This window comes from Nanorana parkeri, unplaced genomic scaffold (assembly GCF_000935625.1).
Source record: "Nanorana parkeri isolate BGI_ZX_2015 unplaced genomic scaffold, ASM93562v1 scaffold1054, whole genome shotgun sequence".
NCBI lineage: Eukaryota > Metazoa > Chordata > Amphibia > Anura > Dicroglossidae > Nanorana > Nanorana parkeri.
In genome coordinates this window covers 285323-312363 of record NW_017307322.1, presented here as the reverse complement: position 1 = coordinate 312363, position 27041 = coordinate 285323, and the positions used below count along the sequence as shown (strand labels likewise).

The 27041-nt window shown below is 41.4% G+C and overlaps 1 protein-coding gene across 3 annotated transcripts in view; it reads left to right on the top strand.

Annotated features, from left to right (window-relative positions):
- The window catches only part of ELMOD1 (ELMO domain containing 1), a 93252-nt gene that overhangs the window by 36051 nt on the left and 30160 nt on the right, over positions 1 to 27041 (top strand). For 2 of the 3 annotated variants that reach the window (XM_018567488.1, XM_018567486.1), the window contains exon 2: positions 2290 to 2378. In XM_018567488.1, the coding sequence (XP_018422990.1) occupies positions 2362 to 2378 (17 nt within the window). In that variant the 5' untranslated portion in view covers positions 2290 to 2361. Of the gene's footprint in view, positions 1 to 2289; positions 2379 to 23743; positions 23812 to 27041 lie in introns of those variants that run through there. The other variant, XM_018567487.1, reaches the window with a different exon arrangement.

Below are 27041 nucleotides of genomic sequence, written 5' to 3'. Positions count from 1 at the left end.
GACTCTTCATTTTATTGTACAGATGAATGTCTCTCTCTGAGGGTGGCAGATGTGATAGGACAGATGTTGGTGGAAATTACAAGGAAGCACACTGTGAATCAATAGTCTTCATGCTGTTATAATGTCTCACAAAGAGGAACTTTACTATCCATGTTGGTTGTATTTTTTTTATAGTTACTGCTTTTCTGCAAGAAATGGATTTCAGTAGGTTGAAGGATGAAGTGTTTTGCTTAGTGATGAGTAGGCTTGGGGGAAAGCCACATGGACCTTAGCTCAAGGCAAAGCATTTAGGTCGTCCTCACACCACAGTGTTGCATTAATCGTACAATACCACACGATATGCATGCTATTGTACAACACACCTGCTGCATGGCCAATCATTTCAACAGCACCCCAACACACCTTCCAGCTTTGATTAAAGGAGAACTATGGGCTTAGGGCTTTTCCCCATAGTTCTAAGGGTAACGGGAGGACACAAGCTAGCATCCTCCCGTCACCTAAAGCTCAGTATACCGCGAGCTACAGCGGTATACTGAGACGCCGCAGCTGAAACGGCTCCCGACAATTATGTCTGGATCCGCCCAGCTGCGTGAGTGACAGCTGGCTCTGCCTATCTAGAGGCAGAGCCAGCTGTACCCGCCCCCTCCCCCGTCCGTTCCGCCAGTCAGCGCTGGAGGATCGGACAGGGGTGGGGGGAATCGAGTCACTCCCCTGTCACGGCTCTCTGCAGTGACAGGATCGAGAGGTGAGCGAACGCCGGTATGTGTTCGCTCACTTCCCGATCTATAGAGCCGACCTGTGAAAATCACTCGCCTCATAGTTCTCCTTTAATGCAATGCTATGGTGTGAATTGGCCCTTATGGGGAGTGGGGGAACAACCTGGTTTTCTTTTATGTTCCCCAGGAAAGATTTCAGTTGTGTTGAAGCTGAACTCCAGACACAAAACATTGATTTAAAAATCATATATATGATGTAGTCTGTCATGGCATTAAAGAAGAACTCCAGGAAAACAAAAAAACTTACCCTTGCAGTGGGGCAGCTTTCGCACTGTTAAGTGCTCATTTTGTCTAAGGGACTCAAATAAAGGTATGCAACTTACCTGATTCCCTGTCCTGCCAGCTCCCTCCAGGCTGCTAGACTGGTCCACTCAAATCACAGGATGCTCATCTTTGGAGTTAACTTATAAAAAAATATTTTTTCCTGAAGTTCAGCTTTAAGACTTTGATGGCATGACCTCCTACAGTACCTAGTCACTTTGTCCTGGAGTTCAACTTTAAGGACTTCAGTGGTATGATCTCCTAGAGTTCCTGGCCACCTTGTCCTGGAGGTCAGCTTTAAGGACTTCGGTGATATGATCTCCTACAGTACCTGGCCCCACCTTATCCTGAAGTTCAGCTTTAAGGACTTCAGTGGCATGATCTCTTACAGTTTCTGGCCACCTTGTCCTCAAGTTCAGCTTTAAGGACTTCAGTTGGATAGCAGTGGTGCTGCTAGCTCTGTAAGATAATGAAGATCTCACTGGCTGCCTTCCAGGGAGGTAAGTATCTAGCCTCTGCTATTACAGGAACCAGCTGCCTCTATTTTTATTATTTATTTATTACAGGTATTTATGTAGCGCCGAAAATGTACGCAGCGCTTTTGCATGTGCACATTCACATCTGTCCTTGCCTTCAAGGAGCTTACAATCTAAGGTCCCTATATCACATGCATACATACAGGGCCAATTTAGACAGGAGCCAATTTTTACCTTCCAGCATGTCTTTGGAGATGCAACAGGATCACTTTAAGGTATTTATAAATATGAACACTGTGATCATTGCCATCTAGCCCAGTTTCAGTAGGGACCTACGTTTTAAGGGAGTTGATGGATCTCCTGAATTGGATCATTTTGGCTGATTGTGATTGTTTTCCTGTGTCTGGGGGGTTGTCCTCTATCACCATTTCATGATAATGCACCAGCATGCACCCATCATTTGGAAAAACAAGCATTCAGGAGTGGTAGTTTTCCGTCTTACATAAGCAATCTTTTGGTGTTGATTTTCCACGGTGCTAAAATCACAGCCACCGTACCAAGCATTTTTTTTAATATTCCCATCACTCATTTGATGCATGGGTCCTTTGTTTAAAAGTAAATATTTAACAAGCGCTCCATGTGAAATGTTAGAGGAAATAAAAATGGTCATGTAAATGACTTGAAGCAGAGAATGATTAAACTTCTTAGAATTTCTGGCACACAGGAGAAAAACATTTAATGTTTTCTAAGCTCTCTTCCCTGCTGACTCTTTTCAGGTTTTGTCAGTACAAGTCTATTATCGGGAAAATTGCTGAAGATTGGACGCTTGGATCTCCTAGGCATCAACAATGAAGCACTTCATGAAGTGAGTAATTGGCAATGTCTTTTCATCTTAACTTTCCGAAGTAATATAACATCTACCTAGCACTTCCTATGTGTCTGGGGCAGCCATTTTGTGAGCTTCAAAGGTATATATGAAACTGCATCCTAATGAGGCCAAATTATCCACAGGCCCCAGCCCACATAGTACTACTGCAGTTGTCTCATTTAGTTAAATGTTCCAACACAGCAGCTACTGACGTTTACCTTTTACTGTATTTGGGAAAGCCATTCATAGTTGTGATCACAATGCTCAAGTATTTGCCTGAGGGCTGATAAATCATGTCTGTACATCTGGCAGTCTTAAGGTGGCCATACACCTTACAACCATCGCAAGACTTTCGTTGTGCGATGGTTGTTGTAAGGTCATTAAAATTTCGTACGATCTGCCCATCTTGGACAGGTAGATCGTACTTGATTGCAGTGCACGATGATTCCAGTGCTGAGCGGGCAGTGTGCGCTTGCGCACACCGGCCCGTGCGGCACTCGTCTTCCGAGCACGCTACCAGCCCGCCGAAAATCGTACGATTTTCGGCTGGTTTTCAAGCGCGCTAGGAAGACGAAAGTCGTGTGACCGTACAGTAGATGTGGTCGCACGCTGCCCATACAACTGCTGCCCATACAATTATCGCACGATCGCGTGTGTATGGGCACCTTTATGGAGTCCATTGGGGGTGGGCAGCACTCTTACCCTGCCTAGGACCCTGTATTGTCTTTATTTTGAACTCCAAACAAAAAGTAAATGTATCAATTAAATACATACAAGAGAGCTGTTACCTGCCAAGGCATTTGTTACTCTGTCCATCCAGACATGCGATGTACACAGCTCTACCACACAGCACAGTATTGGCAGGGCAGGAGACCTGATTTTTCTCTGCTGCAGTTAAAGTAGTATTAAATGCTCAGATTTTTTTTTTCAATAATGAATCCCAGATTAAACAAATATACATTGCCCAGCAAAGGATTTCTTTAAATGTTTGCCTACTCTCTCAGCTCCGCTTCCCTGAACTTCCTGTCCAGTAAGAAGTTCACAAGGGAAAGTCTCAGAAACTGTTCTTCTACTAGCTTGGAGAAGGGAGGAGTGATGAGCAGGGGAGGCTTGCCTTATTGTGCCTGTGTGTTTGAGAAGGCACACACAGCTTACTAGCACTAACAAGGGTGGCTCCATAGGACCCTGCAAGGCAAAAAGACACCCTAAAACAGGAAATCGGGGACCAAATGCTCAGGGGCCTACTGATTCTGCAGAAAGCTCAAAACTTTAAACATCAAGGAGTAGCATCCTTTTAAAGTGATTTAATCAACATTTGAAATTAAAGTCAAAAGGTTTTTCAAATCACAATGGATGCTGTTCATTGATGTTTAAATGTTTAGCTTCCTACAGTTTCACTGGTCCCCTGAGCATTGGCCCTGATGTCCTGTTTTAGGGTGGCTCCTTTCCCATGAAGGGTCCTATGGAGCTGCCCTTGTGTGTGATAGTAAACCGTGTGTGTCTCCAAAAAGACACAGCAAGGCAAGTCACTCTTCTGCTTCCGGCTCCTACCTCCTCCCTTCTCCAAGCCAGTAGATGGACAGCTGCTGGAGACTGTGCTGTCCCTTGTGATCTTATGTACTGGACAGGAAGTGCAGGGAAGCAGAGCTGAGAAAGTTGGAGCTTTTGAGTATAATACCACTTTTAACTTATTAGACACAGTGGATTTGTTTGTAAAGAGTGATGATCATGTCTTTGTTTGCATGCTTATAGAAACCTGAATGTGCAATGTCCTCTGTTATCAATGATTATAAAGGATGGATTGGTTAACAAAAGTGCAGCCAACAGAAAATGATCCAAACACTGCTGTGGTCAAATCATTTCTAATTGTGCTGATGGCAGAATATGTGCACACTTGTCCCCAAATGTTATAATTGTCAAGGCAATTACAAGGCAGGAAAGTGAAATATATTTGATTCAGAATTGCTTTCTTATTTAGGAATAAATAAACGGTAACTTTGCCAATAAAGTACTTTTTGGGTACTCAACGTGTAACTTTTATCGCTTATGAGCAAGCATCAGAAAATAACTGTTTCAGCAAACATTCTGGTTTACAACCGACGTACCAGTAGTATCTAAAGCCCTCGTTGGCCATACATCTGTTTCATTCTCCTCATGCTTGTCCCTCATGTCTTGTGGCTGGTATATGGGGAGGTGGGTCCTGTTGTATGCTGACTCAAAGCTAAAAACGTCCATGTCGTTGGTCCCAACTCCACCTCCCCACTTTTTCCATTATATCATTTTTTGGAAAAGCAACCAGATAAATGAAAGGGTGGACTCTAACATACATTTATAAATATTTTTAACATATTAAGTAGCTAAATAATATTTATTTGTGCAAATATGTACATAAAATTTGGACAGTTTTGGAGGAAAAATGGATTGAGGACCAAATGGGCAGTGGTGGGAGCAATGTACTTGGCAGCATTGGTCATGCTTGGTGAACATCAGGAACACTAGGTGTAAAGTGACACTAAACTCAGGTGTTACACCTTAAAAATGCATTAAAAAAACATTGTAGTCTATCGCAGGAGTGAGTTTGGAGCGGTGACTACAGGCAGTCCCCGGGTTACGAACAAGATAGGGACTGTAGGTTTGTTCTTAAGTTGAATTTGTATGTAAGTTGGAACAGGTACATTTTTTAAGTGTAACTCCAGCCAAAAAACTTTCCATTAGGTTTGGATAGCATAGGGAACGGTTAACCTCCTGTAAAGTTTGTTTTGCTGTGTGTGCCCCTGTTCAGAAGATTTCACCTCACTTTCTGTCCATGTGACAATTGGATTTTGAAAATTTGGGGTAGTGTTGGAAACAAGGATTGGCGATAAAGCTTCAGCGGAAACACCTTTTTTCCATGATAACACTTACAGGAGAGAATTTTCCCTCCTAGGGGTAGATTTCCTCTCACTTGCTGTTGTCTACAGTAATAGCCACCATTTGTAGGAAGGGGTCATACGTAAGTCAAATGTTTGTAACTCGGGGACTGCCTGTACTTCCCAACACACACAGGGACCACGGGGGAACAAAAGTAGCCCCCCTCCAGAAGGAAGGACAGTGTCAGCACCAATTCCGAGATGATTTGAGGATCTACAGCCGGGTGATACACAAATAAGATACATTTTTGTTATTAGTTAAGGTACTTGAATGTATTTTAAGGCTGGTTCACACCTGGCGTGCCAAATAGGCGCATTTTATGCTCGTTTTTTTCACGTTTTAAGCACGTTTTTTTGTTCACTGAAATGTGCGTTCAACACTCGTTTTTTAACCTCCCTGGCGGTATGATTTTAGTTAATTTTTTTTTCTCTATCTTTTTTTGATTTTTTAAAAACTTCCCGCCGGTTACGCCCCCCTGCGACGCGGACGCTCGCAAGGGACGGAACCCGGAAGACGGCAGCGGCCGGAGGACACAGCGGGGATCGCGGACAAGGTAAGACCTACGCTGTATTCCCGAGTGTGGCTCGGGGGTTACCGATTTGTTAACCTCGAGCCACACTCAGGAATACCAATAGATACGTGCTGAAATACGCCCCAAAGAAGCTCCTGTACTATTTTGGGCGTAGGGCTTTTTTCAGCGCGACAAAACGCGCTGAAATACACCCAGGTGGGAACCATGCCCATAGGGATTCATAGGATTTCACTGCTTGAGCGTTTTTTGGCGCTTCGATCAGCGATGAAAAACGCCCAGGTGTGAACCGGGCTTAAAGGTTTATCTCCTGAGTTTAGTGTCACTTTAAGGTTTGTAGTTGAAATGATCTGGATGAGTGTCTTTGAACGTTAGAAAATGTTTAAAAGTTTGTTCATAAACAGTCCGTATAGAGGCAAAAACAAATGTTTTTAGTATATTTTATTTTTTGCCTCAAATGTAATGTAATACCACATTATGGATACTAGATGGAGCATAGAAAAGAAATGCTTATTTCCAATGCTCCTCAGCTCCATCTAGTGGCCATAATGCAGCATTTATATATTACATTTGACTTGGAAAGAAAATATACTGAGAACGTTTGTTTTTGCATCTATTCACGCAGAGCGAACATTCACAGAGATTCGTAAGAAGAATGGCTCTGCAAATTGTTTATAAATAGACCAAGTGTTTATGTTTTTCTAAGCATATTTAGTAGAACTTAAGCTGGCCATACACCATTTGAATTTCGTTTAAAAAAACTAATTCGAAGATCGTTTTCTGCCGTAGTGACAAAAACATTGAAGGAGCAGAATGGAAAATTTTTCACAAGCGAACAAAATTCTAACACTGAATGTGGTTTTCATCTGGGAAATAGCATTTATTCCAATATTGAATGTTAGCATCACAAGTAACTTTCATTTACAGACATAAGTCTCTGATGGCATTATCGAATGTTCTGATGGCAGTTTTTATATGAACGTTTGTATGAAAATCTAGCAGTGTATGGCCAGTTTTTGGCCCCTTCTTTAGGAGACAGAAGACTGTAAGGCTCTCCAAATGCAACAGGTCTCTAACCACTGAATTAGAGGAATACCCCCCCCACCCCACCCCAGTGCACCTCCCCATGCAATCCTGCACTCTGACCTCATCGTTCAGCCCCAACCCAATCACTATCCAAATCCTGCCGCCGTCACCTCCATAACATCTCCAAAATACGCCCCTTCCTCATGAATGAAACCGCAAAACTACTCATCTACTCACTTATCTCTCGTCTTGACTATTGCAACTCCCTCCTCATTGGCCTACCTCTACACTGGCTGTCCCCCCTTCAGTCTATCATGAATGCTGCTGCCAGACTCATCCACCTCGCCAACCGCTCAGTGTCTGCAACCCCCCTCTGCCGATCCCTGCACTGGCTTCCACTCGCCCAAAGGACAAAATTCAAAATATTAGCAACCACTTACAAACAACAACCACTAACAACCGCCTCCAGAAATTAAACGTATTCACCTTAGAAAAGAGGTGCTTAAGAGAGGACCTAATTCCAATTTTCTAAATCATAAATGGGGACCACAACATTTGGAATAACCTGTTTACACCGAGAACTCTATTGATGAAACGAGGACACGACAAGAGGTTAGAAGAGAGGCGGTTTAATCTTAAGGTGGCCACACACCTTACGATTATCAGACAACACTTTTCGTCCGTAAGGGTTTTTCGTGCAAGGGTTTTTTTTTATTGTCAGAGTAGTAAAAATGTGGATTTATAGAAAAAAGTGCACAGCGCTACCAATTCAAGAAAGCAATAAGTGTACAAACATCAATCTTTCTTAAAGTGCATAATAAATGATTAATGAATTTCTACTAACATGCATCAAGATCATCAATTCCTGATAAAATGCATCAAAAAAAGAATTTAAATGTACAGTAAATAAAGTGAACACAAGCAATTCATTCTTACAAAGTGTGCAGCTCAAACCCCCAAAAATATGAATAAAAAATATAACTCTTGAAAAGTGTGAAAATATATAAATAAAAATATCCAATATAAATAATTCATATATATAAGTGTTCAATTAATATTCCACAAATGTGATAAAATAATCAAAACAGTGCTCCACACAATGTTAGTGTCTTGATATAATCACAAGCCAGAATCCCAAGTGATCCAGGTTTTCAGGTGTTAAGTGGTTAAAAGTGTCTCCCTCCCAGTGAAAAGATAAAGCTTTCTATCTGCACCATTTACAATGAGATGATCAAATCACACTTGATGTAATATTGCACTAAGGCACAGTCATTTTCATCCTCTGGTCCCAGCGCTTATGTTACAACGCAATCCAAAACTCTGCCCCTGGCTATATTTCCAACCTCATCTCAAAGAATCCTCCTAACCATGCCCTCCACTCCTCCCATGACCTCCTGTTTTATAGCTCCCTTGTTAACTCCGCCCATGCTCGCCTTCTCTAGAGTCTTTCCCATCCTCTGGAACTTCCTACCCCAATCTGTCCAGCCATCTCCTACTCTGTCTGCCCTTTGTCAATCTCTGAACACTCATCTCTTCAGGGAACAGAAAAAACATATAAACAGCGCTCTCGGATGGGCAACAAATTAGCTTAGAGGCGTGTGTGCAGCCCTGGAAAACAGGAGGAGAACCTGTGGATTGTAAATATTCAAAAAACCAAGAAAGGGCGCAGAGAACACTGGCTAGTTAACAAAGTAGTGATGAAAAACTGAAGGTGGTGGCACTTACGTGTGAATGCCAGGATCTGGAGATGGACGGCCGGTATGGAGGATCGGGGCACTCGTGGTGTGTTGTCCGACTGTGATCGATGTATTAATCCAAGAGGTAAATCCACGGGAGAGTGTAGATGAGAAGAGGGGACTTCGTCCGAAGTGCCGTGAGGGGTCTGTGCGGTGTGGGAGAGAGGCAGGGGGATCGCTGTGGTGTCGGCAATGGGCAGCGGGCGATGGACGGGGCTGCTACAGCTGTGGACGGGGCTGCTACTCCTTAAGTGTAGAGTTGCTACAGCCCCGTCCATCGCCCGCTGCCCATTGCCGACACCACAGCGATCCCCCTGCCTCTCTCCCACACCGCACAGACCCCTCACGGCACTTCGGACGAAGTCCCCTCTTCTCATCTACACTCTCCCGTGGATTTACCTCTTGGATTAATACATCGATCACAGTCGGACAACACACCACGAGTGCCCCGATCCTCCATACCGGCCGTCCATCTCCAGATCCTGGCATTCACACGTAAGTGCCACCACCTTCAGTTTTTCATCACTACTTTGTCAACTAGCCAGTGTTCTCTGGGCCCTTTCTTGGTTTTTTGAATATCTCTTCAGGGAAGCCTATCCCACCTCTACCTAACCACTGAGCTATTACTTTCTCAAACAAGTTATCCTCACACAGCTACCACCTTTTGTGTCACTTGCCCCTCCCATTGATTGTAAGCCCTCACGGGCAGGGCCCTCCTGACCATCTTGTCTTGAATTGCATTGTAACTGTAATGTCTTCCTTATATTGCACAGCGCTGCCCAAACTGTTGGTACTGTTGGTACTAATGTATAATAATAATAAAAATAATAATATAAGAAGAGGGGCTCCCAATTAGGATACCAGTTTGTAAATGCAGGTACGGCACTTTGAGTGCATATGTTTTCATTAAAAGGATACCTGGTGATCCTGTCCTGAAAGTTCTTGTTCAGGCACTTTCTGTTATGGGTTGACAACTGTCTCGCTGTTGTGTTTCTGCATTGTCACCCTGCCACTTGTGCCCCTGGTGGTAACTACAGGGGCTGTGCCAACACACACTGCTCAGGCATGGATCACTGTCAAGAAGCTGGTCCAGCAAGTTGAAAAGTCTTTGCATGCAATGAGTTCTCTTGGCAGTCATGAGCACTTGCTTTTGCCTAATGGGGAAATTATACAAGTCCTGCATAGGACTTCTTTAAGGTTTTAAGTCCTCTAAATTGCTACCCTAAGCCATGTTTCATGTTACACCAATAGTTCAGTTTTGCATGGTCATTTGCAATCCAAATCATATCTCCTCTAGATGGTCTAGTTCCATCCAAACGTATCAGACATTACAAAGTCTACTGTGGATGTTATATAACCCCAATGAAGTCTCCTTAAGTGTAGAGTGACATAATAAGGGACGTGTGGTAGGTTGCAGACACAAACTCCTGGAACCTCCCAAACATACTGGGCAATGTAACCTTCCAGTGCCCTGCCAAAATGTGTATATCTGTTTTAGGCGGGGCTTGCTATTAAAGGAGAACTATGGGGTCAGGGCTTTTCCCCATAGTTCTTCTTAGGGTAACGGGAGGACACAAACTAGCATCCTCCATTACCCTAAGCTCAGTATACCGCGAGCTATACTGAGACACCGCAGCCGGAGCGGATCCCGACATCGATGCCGAGATCCGCCCAGCTGCGTGAGTGACAGCTGGCTTTGCCTATCTAGAGGGAGAGCCAGCTGTACCTGCCCCCTCCCCCGTCCGTTCCGCCAGTCAGCGCTGGCGGATCGGGGGGGGGAATCCAGCCCCTCCCCTGTCACGGCAGAGAGCCGTGACAGGATCGAGAGGTGAGCGAATGCCGGTATATGGTCGCTCACCTCCCGATCTACTGAGCCGACCTGTGACAGTCTCATTGTCACAGGTCGGCTAGAACTATGAGGTGAGTAAAAAGCACTCACCTCATAGTTCTCCTTTAATAAGGCTTCAAGAATAGGTACAGTCCCTGTCCCTGATGTAATGGTAATCATATATTTAATCCTTCAAACAATTTGGGACATAGAAAAAAAGTGCTGTCTGCCGTTTGTTCTTTTTAATCCTTTGGCCCTTTTCCAGCTTTACCTATCATGGTAAAAGCTGAATGATTCGTAAGAAACAACATGATGTTTTGGATTTGATTCTTGAGACATTTTAAATGTGCATGTTGAGAACTCATCACAGCAAACAAATTACATAGAAAACATTCAATATATCTTGCAATTTCTTGGTCTAACAGACGCACAATAGACTTTCCTTAAACCTCCGACTTTTGTCCTAATGCAGAAAAGTTTTTTAATTAAACTATATTTTCTCTAAAAATCAGAAATGTAGGGCTTGCAAGTGATTTTCTGATCACATTGGTATACAACCTATCCGTTTTTTTCATATGGACTTACTCAGACTTGTAACTGATTTTCTGATCCCATTGGTATACAATCTATTGGATTTTTCCATATGGATTTACTGAGACTCACAACTGATTTTTAGATCCCATTGGTATACAATCTATTGGATTTTTCCATATGCATTTACTCAGACTCATAACTGATTTTCTAATACTATTGGTATACAATCGTTCTGGGTTTTCCATATGTATTTACTCGGACTTATAAATGATTTTCTGAATACAGAGCTGATAACACTTCGTAAACGTATATAATGCTTGAGTCAGGAGTACAGGTTTTGTAGCACACATTATACAGCACTTGCATTGTAACTGGAACCAGGAGCACCACCATGGAAGGCCCTCTGCATGCACAGAAGGTAGACTTCTCCTTGATAAATACTAATATTCACAATTCACGAAAACATCCAATAAGGGTTTTCTATCCCATTGTTTTAGTTCAGTGCAAAAAGAAAGAACATTTGTTTGCTGTGAGCAACAAGAACAGCTTTTCCTATGGGTGTTGAGCGGTATGAGCAACAAGAGTAGTTCTTCCTATGGGTGTTGATTGGTATGACCTCTTGGTGCTCGTTGGGAGTTTCTCGAGTGGATTTAAAACAGTGCTTATTAAAAAATGTATGCTGCCTGGTTCACTTGGAGGAAATGAAATTAGAATTTAAAGGAATTCAATAAGCCAGAACACAGACTAGAGAGAGGGAGGTGGGTTATTGATTGAGCTGTGTGGTCCCTTACTGTGTGAGGAAAATAAACATATGGTAAACTGTACCTTTCTACACTGTACACTGCAGAATTTGACTTTTTCTGCTCTTTTTATACCGGCTTAAAGGACAACTGTACCTAAAATGTCAGAATATACCACACTAAGCTTATACTATAAATACTTTGGTGTGCTCTTTTACATACCGTGGCTCCCCCTAAGGTATCTGGAAGCCAGGAAAATTCATGATGACTAAGATCCTTCAAATGTGAGTACGTCTCAATTTTTTTTCAAGCACCCCTAATCACTAACTCTCTAATGTAACTTGGAACCCCCACACCCAAATAATTTTATATTTCTCCGGGATAGCAGAGACCTCCACTGGTCTTTATCCTTCCCGGGGGCAAAACCTGTACCGGCTACACCTGTGCAGAGAAAGGTAAACAACAGAGAGCCCACTGCTGTCATGAAAAGGTAAGTAATCATCTGGAGGAGGGAGAGGGGTTCTAGTTTGGACTAGAGTGCTAGGAAGGGTAAACGGATGAGTGGGCAAAACCATATCCTTATCCTTTATGGTGCGCATTTTGACATCATTACTTCTGGTCTCCTGGGAGGAAGTTTGGTTACATAACTGCAGAAGCTATCGCAAGGTAAAAAGGATACGCTTAACCTCGCTGTCAGGTATATTCAGTTGAGTTAATGGTTCTCATCTGCAATTTTCTCTCAGTGAGGAAATACAACAGCTAGAGATGCCAGTAAAGTATAAGACAGTAGTGATCAACCTACAAGGTATAGGGGGTCTCAGCTGTGGCCCTGACATTATCATGAGGCAACACATAATATCCAGTACATGTAACATGGACATTCTACAGGAGGTGGTCAGAGACTATGGACATTCCACAAGAGGTGGCCACAGACTATGGACATTCCACAAGAGATGGCCACAGACTATGGACATGCTACATGTGGTTGGAGACCAGAAACAGTTTGCAGGAGATAGCCAGGACTTGCTACATGCTACTGCTGGTGATTACTGCCATTATAATAACTTTACAAAGAAATGCACCCACTCCCACTACTGACTGCTGGGATCTGAAGTCCAAAAGATTTTCAACCCTCCTTTAGTTCTATAATATTTAATTGTATACAGATCTGGCTCCAGGATGCCATCCTATAAATAGCTGCATTATACTTGTTGTTGTAAAGAATGTTCAGGCACTGTGTGTTCTTATGAAATGAAATAATGAAATAATTGAACTATAGTGGTGGAAGAGAAGGATTAGTCATTTGACAGAAATAATCTCTACTCTCTTACATGCTGGATAAAACTAGAAGTTATGTAATCCCTGGCCTTCTGCTGTGTCAGGTTTTTTAGGTCTCCAGAGAAGACCGAATACATCTGCTGGGTTCAAGATGTGACCCAGATCAGACTGATTTGCCATCATCAGCTTATAGATAAATAATTCATTTTGATTCTCTTTTTTTCTACTGTTTTTGTTCCTAAATTGAGAAGTATTTTATATAAAGCACAGCCCTATGTCCCTGAACTACACAAGCCCAACACAGTAGGTATGTGGGCTGGTATTTTCAGGGCAAGAGGGCCACAAGTGTACAGACCTTTGGGGTCTAATTTAATATATAATATATATAAAGTTTGAGCGCATCCACATTAAATCAGAAATTTGCTTTAATAGTCCTTTAAAGCTAAAATAATAAAAGCAAATTTTGCTGAAATACTAAACTCGAATCAGGAGCTGGTCACACCAGTAACTCTTTTCTTTCACAAGATGTTGTCAGTTTTCTGGGTTGAATAATAGCCAGCATTATTCAACTTCATCTGAGCTCAGGCTATCATGGACCCTTCCCCAGCCCGTGACTGGACTGTGCAGGAGCAGCAGCAAAGTGAAAGTACTCTGCTTTCTCCTCCTATCAGCATGTTTTATGTCAGCACATGAACTGATTGGATCATTTGCTACTTCTCCCTCCCCCAGTCTGACTTCTGCTCTGCAGGGAGCAGAAGTTCAGGTCAGCATTAGGTACATATACTTCTTGCACTATGTTAATTTGTGTGTTATATCTGCCTGGAGTTCAGCTTTAAAGAAGAAGTGCAGGTATGCAAAAAGTTAACCCTTGCAGTGGGCCTACCCCTGCACTGCAAGAGTCAACTGCTCATTTTTCTCTAGGGGCCAGAAAAAAAGAAGATATACTCACCTGATCCTCGGTCCTGCACCAGCCAGCACTCACCTCTATCCCCCTACACTTCGTATATGGTAAGTCCCTTGGTGTCCTCACTTCTAATGCAAGTGAATAAACATGCATCAGATATGATGATGTCAGTAGTGAGGATTGAGGATCAGGTTTTTTTTTTTTTTTGCGCCCCTAGACCAAAACAAGCAGTTAACCCTTGTAGTATGGGGGTAGCCCCACTGCAAGGGCTAACCTTTTACATTATTAGAGTTTGTCTTTAAGTACATCAACTGCTACATACTGTGAATAAGAGAAAGCCTCTAAGGCTCTGTTCACACCTAGGCGTATTGAATATGCGTGTTTGTCGCGCGTTTCGTGACATGCGTTTTTACCGCGATTCGCGGTAAAAAAAAAGCGCGACAAACGCACGTTTCCGAGGGCTACTTGGCTGTATCCCAATGGAAACGCACGACAAAAACGCAGCAAAGAAGCTCATGTACCTGTTCAGGCGTAGGCCGTTTTGTAGCGCGTTCAGATGGGCTGAAATACGGCAAGGTTTGAACCATACCCATAGAAAACAATGGGGTTTTCATGTTTGAGCGTTTTGTAGAGCGCTCGTAGAGCGTTGAACGCGCTACAAAACGTACAGGTGTGAACCAGGCCTTACAGTCCTGGAATAACATGGGTGAAAATTGCAAAGCTTATTGCTGAAAAGTGAAAGAGTGGATTGATTTTATGCAGGCAGCTGGAGTTAGAGCTCATTGCCTACTTTTGCTGCATATGATCAGCCCAGTATGTGTACTGTGATGACAAGATCACTTTATTCCTGCTGAAAGATTAGATATAAATCAGTGAGTATTAGGTATTTAATACTTCCAAACCGGAGCATGAGTGTGCTTTATATCAAACCTGTGATTTGTCCGAGCAGGTCAAAGCAAATTTCTTTACTTCCCTCCACCCTAGAAGCACATACTTTCCTTTTTCTTCAATCCGATTAGCTACCAAGATCGAAGAAATTACCTGGGCATGGAGAAAAATGTAACTCACTCCTCTTCCTTCCTGGTGACAATATTGGCATTTAGAGATTTTACCAATGCTGTCACATGGCAGAGTGGAGACAATCCTCATACAAGCCTTCATCAGAGGCTGATCTGTGCAGATATTTTTGACCACAGCCAAGAACTGCACAGGTACCAAGATTTATATCTCTGAGCTGGCCTCTCAGTCCAGGAGGTAGATGCTAACCCTGGCTAATTCCTGAGCAATGATGGTGCCATCCTTCTAGAGAGAAAAGCAAATGATAGCAGTGTCAGAGGGACCTAAAAGTGGTACAAATACATATTACTTAGCATACATGCACTAAAAGTGAGAAATATTGCTGATGCTAGGTCCGTTTTAAAAATAGTAGTAGACATCCGGAGATGATCACAAATAAAAGGCAAGATCCCCCCTCCCCCCTAAGTACTTACTACCTAGTACTAGCTATACCTATACTACCTAGTACTACCCATTTGGTTCCTCCTCTACCCCAAAATAGACTCCATTTGAAAAATATTGCTGATGCTAGGTTTGTTTTTTGTTTGTCTTCAATATGGGATCTATCAGCTTCAGTTGCCCGGTCCTCCACCCCACTGACACGGGCCTCCAGCGCCTGCATTCTGTGTGCCTGTGACTCCAGGGCCGCAGTGATAGGCCCCAAATGCAGCTTCAGGGAGTCTGCTATAATGGCCCCGATCTCCGTTCTCAAGTGGGATGCTACCGCAGCCGCCAGGTGCTGGTAGTTTATGTGGGCATGGGGAGAGGTTACCTCCAACTCACCCTGCAGCCCCATGTCATCAGCGTCAGCGTCCTCCATTACGGTCGATACGGGCAGTGCGACCGCCGGGTCAGGTGGTAGTGACAGCGTGCGGCGGGCCGGCTGAGATCGCGCGACGAATTTGTCCATAGCTAGCGGGACTTGAAGGCGGCTATCCGGGGCTCGGTGCGGCTCAATATAGGCTCGTTTTAGACTGTGGGGATGTGGCGGGGACGGAGCTACGGAAAACAGCGCCAGTCCATCCGGCGCCGGAACCGGAAGTCTCCGCTAGGTTTGTTTTAAAAACAGTAGTAGGCATGCTGAGATGATCACCAATAGAAGGCAAGATTCCCCCCAAGTCCTTACTACCTAGTATCCATTTGGTACCTCTTCTACCCTGAAGTAGACCCCATTTATGTGTTTTGGGCCCTATACACAGCATTTCTCCCATTTCATGGTTCATCAGTTAAAGCCCAGGTGCATGTTTTCTAAACCCAACCCCTCCCTTTTTAATTATTTATTTATATATATATGTTTTTATTTATAATTTGCATTATACAATATTACACCTGTACAGCACAGTGCTCAAGTAATAGATTGTGAGCATTGTTTAGTCCAGGGGTACCATGATCCCAGGGTGGCTTGCTGACCATGACAGCCTGAGCTTAAAGGAAATGGGTTGGAAGACAGTGGGTGTCATTCAACTTGACTGATGCTGGATCACAGTGTGGTGAGTCTGAGGGGGACAGCACTGGGAAAGAGGTGAGTATTGCAGTGAAAGCTGCGTTTTTCATTTTTAGACATGCTGGGTCACTGCTTTTTTATTTGTAATTCAAAGGTGGAGCTGGAAAGTAAGTGTCTTATACAAATATAAAATATAGAAGAACGTGTTTGTAAAAAAATATGCATTGATTGAATATACATAATATTTCCCTTTAAAATAGACTCAATTATTGAAGCCACACTGGCTACAAAGTGGCAAATATTTGGACTTGAAACACAAAAACAAAATGACAGAATTTGGTTATGTCACCGGCCAAAGTGCCAGGGATAGATACACAGACAAATATATTGATTAAGATGAATCCTGTTACAATAAGCTGAATCCTCTTGGAGATGATAAGGTATTTATTATTGAACGTGAAGCTGATGTTAATATGCATGCAGCACAATCCTCTTAGCATCATGTCTGTTGGTGTGATGAATCCGATGAGGAGGACGTGAACCGTGTGTTGCCATGGAGAAGCACTTGCAGATTCCAGAGGTGAGAGCTGGAGAGCACTCCATACTAGAGGCAGACTGGGAGAGAAAAATAGAGAAACTTATCCAAACCACCAGAGGGGTATCGGTACAAGATACATGTTTGCAGCTGTTTTAAATTGCTCCTGTTATTTTGTTTCTAACAATATTTTGCAAAGATGAATGTTAAAGAGGTAATCTGTCCTTCAATTTTGTAAATACATTTTGGAAGCTTAGTATTATGTGCCATCTTCCTGGGACAATGGTCCTCATGCTTTCTAAATGAAGTGCCAGTTCATTGCCCTGCAGACCATAGGGAGACAATGTCAGCGTCAGTGGGAGTAAAAAATGCAGTAGGGTTCGTGAGCAGTGGGAGTAAAAAATGACCTAGAGCCTGTGGTTAGTGGGAAGAGAAATAATGGCATAATCATTGGGTTCAATAAGAGAAATGGTGACTCATCATTGGTTTCAATTAGAGATCTTCAGATACCAGTGCCGGTATTTGGCATTTTCACAAGAACTACCAGGGTTGCAGAGGTTGCAGCTGGGACCTGGCTCTGAAGCTCCACCACTGTCCTGAAATCATTAGTCTGTATTGTTTTAGAAAAACTGTCACATGACAATAAACAAAAATGTCTCAGTACTTGTATCTGTACTTGAAAAAATGGTATTGGTGCATCCCTTATATATATTTATTTAAAAAAGTAATACAATAAAACAGTGATGCACATATCCCAAGAGCTCCGTATGCTCCTTAAAAATGACAGCTGCCTCCTATATTTTTAATTTTTCTAGTTTAGTCTAGTTTTAGAGCTGGAACAGTATCTGTACATGTACTTGTACTTGTACCGAGTACGGTACTTAGTATCTGAACACCCCTAGTTCGAATAGGAGAAATGGTGGCCCATCACTGTTTTCAGTAAATAAAAACAGTGCCCGACCATTGGTTTCAATAAGAGAAATGGTGCCCCATTGTTGGCGTCAATAGTAGAAATGATGTCCCATCATCGATTTCAATTTTTTTTCCCATCATCAGTTTCTTTTTAAAGGAATTTCCTGGAAACAACCGTCTTTTGTCCAGGCACTCTGTTTAAGCCATGGATGTACTCAAACTTGTCTTTGCCTTTCACTCATATACAGTATATATACCTTTCTTATTGAGGGGCTTGTGTGCTGCTGGACCCGTTTTAACCATATATCGAGATAATAATGGGTCTCATGCAGGACAAGGGACCATATAGTTCATGGTTAGTTCATGATAAGTCAGTGAAAGTGCATGGCTAACAATGTGTTTATACAGTCACACACACACACACACTATATATATTAATATTAACTTTTATTATAGATATTAATATCAATAAACTGTTATTATTATTAAGAAGATTAAAAACTACTACTAAGTTCCTTAAAAATGAATACCCATTAATGACCTGTATTTCAGCCCCATTGTTGGTGTCCATAATAGAAAGCGTGCTCCGCCATTGGTTTCAATAGGAGAAATGGTGTCCCATCGTTGGCGTCAATAGAAGAAATGGTGTCCCGTCGTTGGGGCCAATAGGAGAAATGGTGTCACATCATTGGTGTCAGATTGAGGAATAGAGCCCCATTGTTGGTGTCAGTTAATCTTGTCCAGTCAACCCTCTTCAGTTTGATAAAATCAATATTTTTATTGACTTTTGTCGAACGAGCCAGTCTGATAATTCCCGGCTGAACAGTGACTTCTGCCAATCAACTGCAAACCTGTTGAGTTATTCTGACCATGGGACACTCACCACTGTCAGAATACTATAGCCCAGCAAGAGGAGGGCTTTCCACATCCACTTTGCTATCATGGATGGAGGAACTGAAGGTTTTGTCTTATTCAGCCCATGGGGTTGTACGAACAGAAACAACTATAAGTGTATGGCCAGCCTTAGAGACTTGTCTTGTGAGACACAACTGTTAAGCACAACCGCTGTGTAGCACTGCAAAACAGGAAGCAGAACCTGCATATGTAATAAGCAAAAAATTGCTGCCTCATGTACCTATATTTTTGCAAACTATACATAGGAATTAGGTTTTTAAAATCATACTTAAATGATGCTTCCATCAAGCTGATCTCTTTTCCATATCTTTCTAAAAAAAAAGATTGTTGTACCTTGCTAGTGTTGTACCTTGCTAGTCATCCACCAATGCAGGAAGTCTGAATCTATGTTCCTTCATCAGGCATACAGGTTATAATGCCTGACAAAGGCAACACGTTTCTAAAGCTTACATATTAAATACCTCTAGATAGCCAATAATGTGTATCACTTAAAACTGAACTGCAGTCAAACAGCTACATCCATTGAGAACCTTCGAGATGTGTTGGAGAAGACTTTACACAGTGCTCCGACTCTCCCATTATCACTACAAGATCTTGCTAAAAAAACGGCTACAACTCTGGATTGAAATAAATGTTGTGACATTGCATAAGGTTATAGAAACGATGCCACGGCGATTGTGTTTCATAATCAAAGCTAGAGGCAACCCAACAAAATATTATAGTGCATGATTTTTTGTGTGGCCAGGCAGTGTACACAGCAATAAAAAAACTTTACTTCGCTCTTGATCCTTCCCTACTCTTCCCAGAAGGAAACATTGGCTATACATACACTGTGAGCAGAGATCTAAAAAAAACTATTTGCTACTCCCTTCAGTACATTCTTCTCATGTGAATGGTAATTTGACTTTTCTTTTGGTTGTTTAATATAGCCAGTTGCACTCATAAACAGAGAGATGTTATCTGTCACTTTTTTCCATTCTCCGTATGCTGTCTTAGGCTGGACTTTTTCGCTACTTCGAACAGCCACGTGTGCTGTTACTGTGCTTTGATCTGACATTTCTGCACACATACATTGTCTGTTATCCAAAATATTTGGAATGATCGGTGTCTCATTCTGTTTCATGCCTATGCATGTATGGCAGCAAATGGAAGTCTCCGTCTTTTCAAATAAATATTGTTGTGCTACATTATATAGTATCTTTAGACAAGACCAAGGCTTTCTGATTCCGAGGCGGCTACCAGTGGGTTGTACATTTTGGCTTTGCCAAATCTAAAGAAATGATCACTAAATGGGCAGTGAACCCAAAATGGATATTTTATTTCATTCTACAGCATTTTTTAGGTTGAATTACCTTCTGGTTTCTTACATACCTTACAAATGAGATGATAAAGGGGGACACATAGGGGTTAGTGTATCTGAATCTGTGAGATATGCTTATCATGCATTCATATTGACCTGTACAGAGGATTAAAAGTAAGGTACAAACTAATCTACTACTTTAAAGTGACACTTAACTCACAAGTTAAATCTTAAAAATACATTCAAGTACCTTAACTATTAACAAAAATGTATCACTCAGCTGTAGATCCTCAAATCATCTCTGTATTGGTGCTAACACTGTCCTCTGTAGGGGGCCTGTGCTGGTTTATAGCTGGCAGTGGATGCACCAGCCTCTGAGGCTGGGGTATCTTCTGTCAGGCAAGCACAACCCAGCGCAGGTTGGTGATCTTGGTCGGGACAGAACCTCCACTTGGTCCGTTTCAAGACTGCAGTCCTCCATTTAGTGATGGCTGCTGTAGACAATTGCAGATCGTCATAGCACATTCTGCTGTCTTATTAAATACACCCAGCAACATAGCTCTTCTTATGCTCACCAACATGTATGCTCCTGTTCCCAGTAAAACATCTTCCCCTGTCTCAGCAGCACTTCTTCCTCCTATCCTCACCAGTATAACTGGCTTTGTCCCTTGCAGTACATTTCCCCTGTTCCCATCATTACATATCTCCCTTGTCCCCTGTAATACATCTGCCCTTGCATTAAATCTTTACCTGTTCTCATCAGTATATTTTCCCCATCGGTAGCAGCACATTTCTTCCTGTTCCCTGGAGTATCTTTAGCTGTCTCCATTATTATAACACTCACTCCTTCAAGTTGCATATATTTTTGAACTACATTCTTTCTTCTGTTTTTTCCTGCTAAATATCATACAGTTAGGGAGTGCAAGTCTTCTGGCAGTTGGCTTTCATGTGTTCTAGTAAGAACATCTCCCTTACAGTAACTCTAATTGACAGTAGCAGGTTGTTGCTTCAAATGTGAGCCATGATTATCTATGACCTCCATTACAAATTATTCATTATGAGCTCCGTTACAAACATACTCAGCCACAATGTTAAAGTAACACTAAACTCAGGAGTTAAATCTTAAAAATGCATTCAGGTACCTTAGCTATTAAGAAAAATGTACCTTATATGTGTATCACTTGGCTGTAGATCCTCAAACCATCTCTGAATTGGTGCTGACACTGTCCTTCCTTTTTTTTAGGGTGGCTACTTTTGTTCACGGTCTCGGTGTGTATTGTAAAGTAGCCACCACTCCAAGCTCACTCCTGTTATGGTCTATAATCTCAATACACATTCGTAAACTTAACCTTAGATTGTCCATAATGGGAGGGACCTTGGTGACTGCACACAGAGGGACTGTAAGGAACAAAAGTAGCCACCCTCCAGAAGGAAGGACAGTGTCAGCACGAATTCAGAGATGATTTGACTATCTACAGCCCAGTGATAAACAAATAAGGTCCAGTATTGTTAATAGGTAAGGTACCTAAATGCATTTTTAAGATTTAACTCCTGAGTTTAGTGTCACTTTAACTCTTGCCATACAAGACATCATCATAGGGATGCATTACATTATCTGTTACTTCTCCTGATGGCCAAGGACTTAATGGGAGCTGATTTCCTTCATCAACATGGGCTTGTTTAGGTAGACGATCTGAACTGCCTCTAGGAGGGGATGATACAGTAGATATGGATCCCAGATTTTGTATACAACTTTATGCTATACCTTCCAACTTTCTGGGATGGAAACGAGGGACACACTTTAGCACAAAGTGTGTAGGCAAAGGACATACCCCCTGCCACATCCCCAATTACCTGGATCATGAAGAATTAATAAGTACAAATGATTATCTTAACCCACAAGTAGTTTAATCATCACTATGTTTGCATTCTCATGGCTTTATTAAATATTTGATAATAAAAAGGATTGTGCGAAAGGTTTAGTGAAGTGTAACACATTTCATTAATAACTATTGCGTTTGTTATGGGGGTTTGCACATCTGTTCAAGAAGAGCAATGTTTGAGGAGGAAATAGATTCTAAAAGAGAGAAAGTCCCTCCAAATGAGGAATAGTTGGGAGGTACGATTATGCTACAATATAGTGTCTCTTACTGAAGTGTGTGTTCAAAATGACCTTTTTTATAATTTTCTGTACCAAAAGAAGATTTTCATAAAAAAGACAGCACCCCAAATTGATAAAATGATGCCCTGCAGTATATGATCATGCAAAACACAGGGAATGGCAGACTCAGAATAGGGATTGCACCACGCCTTATGGGTTACTCAAAAATCGTGATTCATCCCATCATATATTATGCTGTAATTAAACACCTTATTTTCTGTCTGGATAGACCGCACAATACTAATATATGTAACAGCAGATTGGAGGACCTATTGTTTTCCAAAAGGGCTATAGAGAATGTTACTATACAGATGGATCAGAATAATCTGGGAAGGGGGTGGGTTGGTCATTGTAACATATAAACCCTTTAAAAGTATAATTCAATGCTAACATTTCTGATATGAATGCTTGCTTTCAGTTTGAATGTTATGCTGTTGTCTTTTATTTCTTAGAGATAATTTGAGTTCGCAGTTAAATTCTATACCTCTTATGAAGCCAAACAATGGTGCCTCCCTCCCCTGACTAATTTTCCATGAAGTAGAATGGACAAACCATTGGCAAGTCCAACTACAAGAGTGTAACACCCTTCTTAAGGCCTTGTGGAAGGGGGTAGACTTGCAAACTGCGGTAGGAAAACCTCTGCACTCAAGTCTGAAAGAGATACAAGAAGGCAGTGGGTGACAACTCATCAATGCCTATCCAAAACCTAAATATCAGATTTAATTTAAACTGGTCTTTAATTGATATCTATTTCAGAGAATACTATGAATGGGGAAAATCATTGCCTTGAAATTGCCTTGATGAGTGTTACATTGATGGAGAGTGTAGACCGGGGTGTCAAACTCAATTTAATCGTGGGTCGCATCAACATTATGGTTGCCCTCAAAGGTATCTGTAAGACTATATAAATGTATCTAATCCTTATCATAATTGCCTCTGCATTCAATTATCACTGGTTTTAGTAATAACTTAATACCTAGATCTGAAAGTAGAAGTCTAGAAAAAGGCCTGGTGGGCCGGATTCGGCCCCTGGGCCTTGAGTTTGACACATGTGGTGTAGACCATTGGTTTTTAATCTAAAACTACTACACTAACTGTTTAAAAATTAAGAATCCGAAGCTTGATATGACATGCTGGGACATGTGACTAGTTGGATGACTAGCAAAATGTCTTCAAGTTAAATACAGCAAGTCCAGTTGCGTTGATGGATTTTTGAAGATATTCCATGACCTGGATGAATGAGAACCTTCACAGACAGACGCTTGCTATGGTATCTTTCCAAAAAAGGTGTGCTTGTTTTTACTATAGCAGGCCTGAATTTGTGGAAATGTTACCTAAACCTGAGATTTAGGTAGCTGTTTGAAATTGGTTTTGTTTGTTTTCAAATAAGAAATATTATCCAGAAAACAGACCACCAGGTTAAGTTACATGGTAGCATTTGCTCAGGTAATTGTTTCTTGATAGGGTTATAAATGGCATTACATGAGTTTGTTAGCTGTTTTTTACTTGGAAAAAAAATAAGCATAATTGCTATATAACTATTTCTTTCCATAGAGTGCTACCTCCGTGCATATTTGATGCAAACAACTATAGACCAAGGGAAACAGTTCAATAACTTACAGGTAACTGTAGGTAGTAAGACCCTGTCCTTTCCTCTTACTAAAATTATATCCTCTTTACAATTAGTTAACACGCTGTAATAATCTCTGCTTAGCTTTAGAAAATTAGTATATGAACTAATTAGTGTAAGAGACACTTTTGCATCTAATTCCAATCATGTAGGAACATACATGACTCCTCATCATGCACCTTGCTCATGTTTGGCCAGAATGGTAGTGATGACATAATATTGAACCTGCAAATGTACAAATGGACTTCATTTAGAATATTGCACTATAAAGCACAATAACCAAGTGTCAGTTTTCAGTTTTTTAATGCTGAAAGATTTGATATGACTGCTTGTAAAGATTATATAAAACAGTACGTGATCAGTGCCAACAAATGTAAAGAAGAGCTACTAAGCACTAAGGATATAGTGAATATCTAAAAATGTATACCAATATTGTGCCAAACTGAGTGAATAAATAAATACAGTGAAAAATATTTCTTCTTTGACAATGCAGCACATGTGTATGCCTAAAACAAAGTACAAATAAACAATAATAGATACAACATCCCATTAAAAAAGTCCAATATACACCAATTGTGATCGTGCAAAGAAGAATGCAGAGGATAATCCACCTCCAGACCAGATGAGGCTTTTTGGAAGTTTGTTTTAGGCATACACATGTGCTTCATTGTCATAAGAGATATTTTTCACTGTATTTTCTATTCACTCAGCTCGGCACAATATTGTTATACCTGGTTGTAAAGATTACAGCCTTTTAATGCTAGTAATTAATAAAACAAAATAAAAAAAAAACAGATTTAGCTATTGCATAGATTGCCTTAGTTGCCTTACTTAATAAAAATATATGACATTTTGAGTTTTGTTAGTAGGACTTATCAATCACTCAAAGGTTTTATTATTTCACCGGACAATAATTGTTTTGTCCTGTGTGTCCATGTGTTATTAAGTATAACTGCCAAGTATGAACATACTCAGTGGCAGCTAAGTTACCAACTATACTAGTAAAAGGAAAGAAGGAAGCAAATGTGGACATCTGGTTTACAGGCGGTAGAGAAGAACCTACCTGTGCATACTGTACATGGAAACAAAATAGGTGCTCAACTAATAATGGGGACACAACACAAGTGTAGGAAACTATCACCAACAGCACATCAATAAAAAAAAATAGTATATGGTGTCCACCACCATAGTGGACACCAATGTATTTAGTGTATACTATATTTATTAATTAAAACTTCCTTACAAATGCATTCAGATACCCTAACTATTAACAAGACTGCAGCTTTTTTTGTGTATCACTTGGATGTAGGTCTATGAATTCACGCTGACACTGTTCTTCCTTCTGGAGGGTGGCTACTGCTCCAAGATCACTCCCGTGATGGACTACATTCTCAATATTGATTAGTAAACTAAACAATGTAGTCCATCATGGGAGTGAGTTTGGAGCTACTTTGACTACTTTACACTACTTTGACTACTTTACAACACACACAGGGACCATGGGGAACAAAAGTAGCCTCCCTCCAGAAGGAAGGACAGTGTGAGTAATGCACACTATAGCTGAGTGATGCACGAACAAGCTACATTTCTGTTAATAGTTAAGGTAGTTGAAAGCATTTTTAACCTTTTACCCCTGAGTTTAGTGTCACTTTAATCTCACAATATGGCTAGCTTAGCTGTGTAGTTGGTGATCTCCAGCGGCTTTTGTACCAGCATTATAACTTCATGACATAGTTCTTGTATTTTGCTGGTTGACACTTCTTCATTGCTACACGGTGTAGGATGATCCATTATTAATTGAAGCTGGCTGTGATCTGTGATGACATCTGGAAGCCGGATGGTTTTAATACACTTAGTCTTCTGAAATGTTAAAGGACAAAAGCATACCAGAGGCATTTTAAGTGTGGAAGGCCACGTGTGCTGTGGTAGGCTGAAATAGCAAATAGGTCACTTTAAAGTGCTGTTCTTTCAGAAAGCAGATTTTGCATTGCTGCCAGTTTACTGACTGGAAGGATTACATGGACAAAACAAATATGTTAATCCTGTTTCATAAAAGGATGTGCCTTTTTCTTTTACACATTACGCAAGACTCTGTGTCCGATGAATAGAAATGAGTGGACCGATTAATGGAAACCATGATTTTACGTAATTTGCCCAGAACTAATATCTGCAAACATTTGGTAAAAAGAGTCTGTGCCATTTTGAGTTCCTTGAGTTTTGGCACACTATACAGTTCTACCTTGCATACCATCCCATTCTTCACTGTGCCTCCTACCCTTTTGCATAGGCAGGCAGACTCATGTCAGCAGGCAAAATTTACATTTAGCATTGCACGAGAGCAGCCATTTTTTGACTGAACGGGTCTTGTACGTGTCCTTTCAGCTGTGCTTAATACCTTAATTTGTCACAATCAAAGGACATTGAAGTCTGCTCCCACTTATTGAACTAAACTCATAGACAGTAATTTACATTCACAGGCAGTTCATTTGTTAATTGCCAATGTCCACTGCAGGTTGTCAGTGTACTATCATTGCATTAAGAAAATAGTGTTGTTAGTGGCAGAGGGTTTAGAATTAAGCCAACTAGTACAGCTCCTGGGCTAAGTGCTTAATTGCAATCTTTACTGGCATCTAGGAGCTTCATAATTAAACCCCACTGATATCCGTCGTAGCCATTAAGACTAGGTGCTGTCCCAATGCCACTTGCAGTTTTAAACAAAGAAAAGAGCATCTTTTGCTACAATACTCTTTTCCAGTGTTGAGCCCAGCAGACTTACCATTCCAGACCAATGATGCCACATGACCAGACCGAAGAGCCATCTTCAGTTGGGTTTTAAAACAGCTTTTGGACAACTAACTGCTAAAACTGGGACTCAAGTGGCTAAAGAGTCAGCCCACATAAAACCATTATTTACATTTTGTATATATGTGAGTAGGGGAGTTTTCATTTGCCTCTGGAACTTCCTCTGCTCCTGATGGAAAAGATCAGAGTCCTTCCTTCTCACTGTGTTTCTCAACCTTTTTTCAGTTACCCTTTCAAAGTATGCAAAATCTCAAGGCACCCCAGGAAAAACATGTAAATGTAAAAAAGGACAGGTGGCTCCCCCCAAAATCTGTACCAGAAGCTTATCATAAATGGTCTGGTATGTATTGCGGGGGGGGGGGGGGCGGGGTGCATGCAAAAATCAATGTAGTGTTTCCCTCTTCACATCAGAATCCTTCC